Source organism: Cnephaeus nilssonii (genome assembly GCF_951640355.1).
Source record: "Cnephaeus nilssonii genome assembly, chromosome: 21".
Classification (NCBI taxonomy): Eukaryota; Metazoa; Chordata; class Mammalia; order Chiroptera; family Vespertilionidae; genus Cnephaeus; species Cnephaeus nilssonii.
The window spans coordinates 15,331,754-15,339,375 of record NC_137092.1 but is presented as its reverse complement, the minus strand read 5'-3'; the positions used below and the strand labels follow the sequence as shown (position 1 = coordinate 15,339,375).

At 53.0% G+C, this 7,622-nt stretch overlaps 1 protein-coding gene across 1 annotated transcript; it reads right to left on the bottom strand.

The window, feature by feature from the left end:
• Window positions 1–57: 57 nt before the first annotated feature.
• On the bottom strand, window positions 58–6,182 carry FLAD1 (flavin adenine dinucleotide synthetase 1). Its single transcript, XM_079760992.1, has 8 exons — window positions 6,126–6,182; window positions 5,454–5,678; window positions 2,808–3,552; window positions 1,976–2,123; window positions 1,469–1,567; window positions 1,196–1,385; window positions 393–466; window positions 58–290 (listed from the first exon to the last, which is right to left on the bottom strand). Exons 2-8 carry the CDS (start codon window positions 5,532–5,534, stop codon window positions 155–157), a joined length of 1,473 nt encoding a protein of 490 aa, XP_079617118.1. The 5' UTR covers window positions 5,535–5,678; window positions 6,126–6,182; the 3' UTR covers window positions 58–154.
• Window positions 6,183–7,622: the final 1,440 nt, after the last annotated feature.

Genomic DNA, 7,622 nt, shown 5'->3' with positions numbered 1-7,622 from the left:
CCTTTCCAGCCTCAGTGGCCTGGCCCACGCTGCTCTCCCCATCCCCGTGGGAGCAGGAAGACACAGGCACAGGAGAGGAGAGGCACCGTTTATTGAGAGGTTACACCCCCGGGCAGCCTCCTTCTTCCTCTTCTGGAGTGGGCAGGCGTGGCGGTCACATGCGGGAGTTCCGTTCTTCGTCTTCATTCTCAAGTAGGTAGGCTGGCCGGTAGGTGGGCTGCCCTCCGGGGCCCAGGTACTTCAGGGCCGGGTTCTGCACCGTGTTCTCCCGGCTCCCCAGGGACGTGTAGCTGGAGCCAGGAGAACAGAGGGCGAGTGTGTGGTGAGAGGCGGCTCCCCCTATCTCAGCGCCTACACGTCTCTCCACACCCATGCCCTCCCCACACCCTTACCCTCGGTCATACAGGATGCAGTATGGGACAAACAGCTGACGCAGGAAGTCCCAGATGTCTCTGTAGGTCCAGTCCTGGGAGGGCAGAGTCGGAGAAGGGTCACCAATGCTGCCCTCTCCCACCCTGCCCTCTGCTGCCTGGGGAGGGGCCGGTCAGGGTTCCTCTGCTCCCTTGGCCTCCGAGGGCCTGTTATCTGATTGGCCGGTACGTCTGGCTCTGTGTAAGCCAAGCAATGAGAGAGAGAAGTCTTCATCCTGTCCCTCTCCACTCCCAACCCACCCTCCACTGGCAGGTCAGCCCCAGAGGACAGGCAGGGCTACGTCTGGGGAAGCCAGCTGTCCTGCAGAACTTTCTGCAGCGATGAACTGTTCTCTTGCTGTGCTGCCTAATGTGGTGGGCACTTCCACGGTGGCTAGTGCAGCTGAAGAACTACTTCTGAATTGTGTTTAATTTTTAAAACGGAGATGTAATTCACATGCCACCGAAATCCATCCTTTTCAGATGTCCAATTCAGCCATGTGTACTTCATGCTTTGAGTGTAAGCAGATGGCTAACGGTGACCATATTGGGCAGCACAGGTCTAAGTCACTGTTCTGTCCGTAGCGAAAAGCACAATGCCTGCCACGGAACGAGTGCTCAATAAATAGTGGTCGAAAGGCTGAACGAACAAATAGCACAGCCTTCCTTGGATGACGGGGCCCCTTCCTCCAAGCCCCAGGCTCCAATGTCCCTCCCTCAGGCAGCCAGGGTGCACTGACTGACAGGGGCAGGGACTGAAGGCCGTCAGACCTCCTCTGCATTACCAGCAGCGGGTTGATGCGCATGAACGAGGGCCAGCCTGGGTCGGTGGGGCTGAAGGGACAGAGGCTGCAGGAGGAGGGGTCCGTGCGGCGGGTGCCCATGAGGGCAGCCTCCAGCTGGGGGTGCTGGGCCCGCAGCTGGCTCAGGGCCTGCTTCATCTCGCCCTCGGCCTCCAGCACCCGCAGATTGTACCTGAGGAAGGAAGAGGGCTGGGGGGGTCACAAATGGGCTTCTCCAAACCCCTCTTCGAGCCCAAACCTTCAGGCCCCTAGTACCTCTTGATGGTGTCCTGTAGAAACTGCTCCAGCTCAGGGAAAGGGGAGATGGTGCGGATATATAGGATCTGGAGGGGTTCTTGAGTATCAGGGCATTTCCTGGGGGAAGAGGGGGAGAAAAACCACAGGCTGGCTAGCACAGGCAGGGGAATGCACTGTTCTCCTTGGCTCCTGGGATGCACACCCTTTCCTTGTCTTTCCCATCCATCAGAACCGGCTTCCTCCAGGAAGCCCACTCTGATCTCTCACCTCTCAAACCTGGGGCACACACCCCTGTTTCAGGTGGGTAAATCTCACCTCCTCAACAGAACCAGGACCTTCCACATCCAGGGCCCGGCAGGTGGCAGATGCTCAATAAATAAGGTGGAATGGAACTGAGAGGTCACTATGACTTACTCCCGCCCAGACACCACTTTTCCCTTCTGCTTCCCGGGATGGGGAACTAGAACACGGGGCGGATCAGGGATCTTGGTTTCTCGGGGCCTTGTCTCCGGGGGAGAGGCTCACCTCTGCACAGCGGCATGGACGAGGTGCAGGAGGGCCGTGCAGTCCTTGCCCCCGTTGAAGCCCACGCAGAGCTGGGTGAGCCTGTACCGAGCCAGGGCGGTCTCAATGGTCTGCAGGGCGCCTGCCACCTTTTTCCCTAGAGAGGACCCTGCCGGACAGGTAGGGAAGAGGCCATTACCCATCCCATGTGACACCTATGGCCGTCAAAGGGTAGTTGCAACCATGATGCCCTTGCTTAAAACCCTTCAATATTTTCCCAGCGTTTCCAGGATCAAGTCCAGATTCCTTCATGCTGCCTACGAGGCGGGCAGGAGCGCTCCCTGCCTGCCATTCAGCAGCATGGCCTCTCAGCGTCTCCCGCTCCGGGATCCTGGTTTCTTTCCGCTCTCCTAAACCTCCTCTGGACCTCTCTCATCTGTGTGCTCCGCCCGCTCCTGGTCTGGCCAAATGCTCTGTGTCATGCAGCTTACACATCACTTGCCCAGAGAAGCCGTCTCTGACCTCAGATCGAGGCTGTTCTCCTTGCTGTGCAGCCCCCCTCACACTGACATGTCACGCATAATGATCTGTTTAAAGTTTACCTTTCCTGTTAAACTGCTTGTCCATGGAGTGGGTGTCCATCTGTCCTGTTGCGCTGTCTCCCCAACACCCAGCACAGTGCTGGTGAAAGTGGGTACTCACTCAATACTTATTGGAGGAATGAATGAATCGTCACCTTCTACCTTCTCCTGGATTTTTGGGAGCCTCCAAAAGCCCCTGCTTTCCTGAGACCTAGGGTGGCACCTGTGGTTTGGTACCTGTGCCCGTCCCCCCACCCGCCGGAGGCCCCTACCTGACTTGGCGAGTTTGTAAACAGCCTCACTGGCCTGCTCCATGGCATTGGGTACGTAGGGGACCAGTGATCCCGGAGGCAGACGTGCGGTCAGGTAGGCCAGGCATTCCTCCAGGGGCTCTTCTTCCTGGGAGTCCAGTGTCACCTTCACCTGATAGTAGTTGCTGCCCCAGTCAGGGTAGGAACCCAGGCCAAGCCTGCGTCCAAAGTGGGCCTGGGCCTCAGCCAGGATGGGGGCGATGGAGGCCTCGTCAGCGGCCACGTACAGCTCCCGCAGGTGGAACTGAACAGCTGTGTTTTGAAACAGTCCCTTCAGGCCCTCCAGCACCCGCCGCAGCAGCTCTGGAATGCCTGGGAAGAGGTAGACGTTGCGGACCGAGACCAGTGGGAATTTGAAGGGGCGGCCAGTGTGAGGGTCTGTGCCGTAATGCAGGCGGGCCGAGGAGGGCACCAGCGACAGCTTCTCCCAGCCCTGCTTTCCTAGGGCTTTGATGGCGGCCTGCAGCTCAGGGTGTGGCTTGAGCTCATCCCCAAAGGCCTGTGCTGCTGCCTCAAAGGTCACATCATCATGGGTGGGACCGATGCCCCCTGCCGTGAGGACATGAGTGAAGCGGCTGGAAAAAGAGGTGATCTCAGCAGCAATGGTGGCTACCTCATCGGGGACCACAGAGACTCGGCACACCTGGACCCCCAGGGAGCGCAGTGTCCGGCACAGGAAGTAGGTGTTGGTGTCCTGAGTGTGCCCCTGGGAGGTTGGAGATGGGGAAGGTGAGCGTCAGTGCCGTGGGATGAAGGGCAAAGGGGGCAGGGATGAAAGCTGCATCTGCCTGATGATGGGGCACTCCGCTCTCTGGGGGATACCACCTCGGGCTGCCAAGAATTCTGGACTGAGCACCAGAGCGAGAAGATCCATGTGAACGGAGTCAGGGATGATGTGCTCTATCTTGGGCCTCCTTCTCTGCACTGTGACCTTGACCTCATCTATGTTTATGAATTCAATGATCAATCCCATGTGACAACTGCTCTACTTCCTCGCCAACCCGGTCAGTCTCAGTCCCCTGGCATCAAATGCCTATTGGGCATCTTCGCCCTAACCCTGGCTGTTAATAGCATCCCCAGACACTGTCCACAGCCAGTCAGGCCCTTCACGCTGTCAACTCCACTTCTGAAATATGTCCCCATCTGCTCTCTTCTCCCTGTCCCAACTGCCACCAGGCAGGTCTTTGGCACCTTTCACCTGAATAGTTGCAACAGCCTCCTGGCCAGGCTCCCAGCTCCAGCCACAGTGCTCTGCCTGGTGCCTCCTGAATACCCTTCCTAATGTGTTACTGTGATTGCATCACTCTTGGACTCAAAAGCCATTTGTTGTTTCCAACCATATACAGAATAAAGTTCAAATTCTTTTGCAGAATATTTGAGGCTGTCTATGGTATGTATACAATCTTCTTGCCCAGCCCCATCTCCACCATTGTTCTACAGAGGTTAGTGGTTAAGTGGTTGCTCTGGAGTGAGAATCAAGTCCATTTAGCACTTCCTAGCTGTGTTACTTTGGGCAAGTTTCTCAACCTCTCTGAGCCTTAGTCTCATAATATATTAATTAAGACTTATAGCCCTGGCTGGTTTGGCTCAGTGGATATAGAGCGTTGGCCTGTGGACTCAGGGGTCCTGGGTTCGATTCCGGTCAAGGGCACATGCCCAGGTTTCGGACTCAATCCCCAGTGGGGGGTGTGCAGAAGGCAGCTGGTCGGTGATTCTCCCTCATCATTGCATTGATGTTTCTCTCTCTCTCCCTTCCTCTCTGATATCAATATCAATATATATATATATATATATATATATATATATATATATATATATATATATATATATAAGACTTAGCCCTAGCCGGTTTGGCTCAGTGGATAGAGCACTGGCCTGGGAACTGAAAGGTCCCAGATTCGATTCTGGTCAAGGGCACATGCCCAGGTTGTGGGCTTGATCCCCAGTAGGGGGCTTGCAGGAGGCAGCCAATCAAGGTTCTCTCTCATCATTGATGTTTCTCTCTTTCTCTCTCTCTTCCTTCCTCTCTGAAATCAATAAAAATATGTTAAAAGATGGCTTATATAAAAGTACCAATGTCATGGGGTTGAAGTGAGGATTAGTAAAATCACATAGATGATGTAATAAGCTTACTGCCAGGTCCTAGTAAGCATTCAAAAAATAGGGATCACTATTACTATCACAAACCTGATGCCTACCATGACTTCCCTGATTATTTGGAAGGGGTTTCTCTCTTCTCGTACTTTCCTTCTATCCCACCCACTGAGCGTGCCTTGGCTCATTCCTCAATTAGGTTGGATTTAACTTTTAAATAATACATGCACCTATACTTCCTTTACATGCTGACTCCTTGTCATTTCTGTAAAGCTCCTCATCCCCATACCACACTGCTAGGCAAACTGTAGAAACTTCGCTGTAAGCTTTTCAACGGAATAATTAATTGAAAGAATGAGGGTCACTTTTCCTCCACCACTCTGGACTCACTCCAGAATCCTAGGGCAGCAAGGGGACCCCCACCCTGGTTCACCCTCCTTCAACACAATGTGGAGCAGACTCTTAAGGACAGGAGAACGCCCCGCCCGCCCCCCTCTGCTGTCCCAGACACACCTTGAGGATCTCATCTCCAACAATGATGATGCCCGCCGTCACGTTGCGCCCTGGGGGAGGTGCAGAGGCCCTAGATGCCATGGTCCTGCCTTCTCTGCCCCTCTGCAAGGCCCTCCAGTAGCCACCCAGACCCCCAAATAGGGGGCGCAAGCACGGGAGTCCCGCCAGATCTAAAGGGCACTGGGGGCCATAGCTTGGGAACAGGGGGTCCGGGGTCGAGGCAACCTGGAGGAGCCAGAAAGGAAAATGGGGGAGAGCAGGAGGGCATGGTTTTCCTCACCAGGCCCTTGACAACTGACTCCTTTATTCCTGCCTCTTTAGTAAACATGTTCTCAAAATCCAGCCCATGCCTCTTTTAAATGTTTTCTAAGCTTGGCTCTAGTCTTAAAATGTCCTGCTCCAGCTACCACTTTAAAGGTCTTGTGTCTGCCGAGCTCGGTTCCTCGGGTCTGCTCTATCTTGGGCAACTACACCTTTAAATGTCTCTTCCCTTTGGGGCACCTGTCTCTTTAAATGTCTATCTGCTCCTGGGACTTGGGCCCTTTAAATACGTTCCCTTCCTCCACCCAGACCAGAACTCAGCCGTCTTCTGCAGGCTTCCGCACCCTTTCTAGCCCGAATCCCACCTCTTCCCACCACTCTTCTGACAGCTGAATTCTCTCAGGTTCTCACCTGCTTCAGCCCCTTCACCAGGTCTTTCCCTCTCTCCTCTCCTCTTGTCCCTGGACAGCTTCCGTACTCACAGTCCCACCTCAGAGCCACACTTAACTCATTTTAATTGGTCCTTTTGGCTGTCGCTCAGACTACCTTCACGTGTTCATTGGTCAAGTCGACTGTCACTCGCGAGCCTTAGCCAGCGGGCGGGAGCAGTGCTGGGTTGTTATTAGCGACAACCACGTGGTCACCCTTTGCCCGGAAATGTGGAGGCCGGGCTCAGGGGGTGGTGGTGGGGATGAGGAGGGGCCGGGCGGGAGGGCTGGGGTGCGAAAGGAGTGGTGGTTGGAGATGCTCTAAGGATTTTGAGGTGCTTTCTGCTGTTAGAAATAAAGGGAGGCTTGACTTTAACCTTTGTTTTATATTCAGATTCTCTCGTGTGCACGGCTGTTTTCATTAGCCATAACCCTATTATTGGCTGGGGTCAGGAGCTGCTACTGGTGTTTGAAGGGATTTTATATTATAGCAGATGGAGGGACACCAAGAACAGTTGTCAGCATTGCCTGTGAGGTAGGAAGATCTTGGAGGTGCGCTTTTAGTGTGTAGAACTTTCATTTGTCTCTGATATAAACAATAAAGCTAATTATTTAAGCCTCATTGACAAGACAGAGCTTTGCCCCACCTTGCTCCAGATGGTGCTTAGTTTAAGCATCACCTGTTATTGCTCTTGCAAGTACAAGTGATGGCAGTGCCCACGTTGTACTCCTCTCCTTCCTCTCATTCAATTGCCTATGGTCTAAAAGTGTTCATCAAACCCTAATGTTCTTACTATTCGTCTGGTGATCTTGGGTGGGGACTGAGATCTGTATTTAACAAGTTCTCAGTCATGATGATGCTACTGGTCTGTGGACTTTTTTTGTATAAGGTTTAGAATCCATTCATCATTTGGAAGACTGCTGAACCACACCTGGCCGGCCTCATATGACTCCTAAAAACCCTTTAAGAGAGATATGATGTCTGTTTTACAGATGGGCAACAGGCTCAGAAAGGTGAAGGGATGCCACACAAAATAAAGTGAATGGTAGAACCAAGCTTCTAGACCATTCTTTCTCAAGTAAGCTCTAAAAAAATAAAGCCCTACTTGCCTAATGACATAAGCCATGTGCTTTATTATCTTGATGATTAATAAAGGTGATATTTTGGAGGTAACCCACTCCCCCCCCTTAAAAAAAAACCAAACACAACCCATTCAAACATCAGCTCTGGTCCAATCCTTTATCAGTGGCTTCTCAAGCTAAGCATGCACCAGAATCACCTGGAAAGCTTGTTAAAATGTCGCTGGGTCCAACCACCCTTGTTTCTGATTCAGTTAAGTCTAGGGTGGAGCCCAAGAATGTACATTTCTAATGAGTTTCCAGATGATGTTGATGCTTCCGGTCCAGGGACTACACTTGTACTGCTCTTGGAACAAACTGATGGAAGACAGGGAAAAGGTGGTAGATTGATCTCCCTTAC

Bases quoted from the DNA above. Each gene is read 5' to 3' on its own strand.
- FLAD1 (XM_079760992.1), bottom strand. From the start codon at position 5,534: ATGGCATCTAGGGCCTCTGCACCTCCCCCAGGGCGCAACGTGACGGCG. The intron at 3,553-5,453 runs GTGTGTCTGGGA...CCAACCTCCCAG, and splicing joins TTGGAGATGAGATCCTCAAG to GGGCACACTCAGGACACCAA. The intron at 1,386-1,468 runs GTACTAGGGGCC...TTCCTTCCTCAG, and splicing joins CTACAGGACACCATCAAGAG to GTACAATCTGCGGGTGCTGG.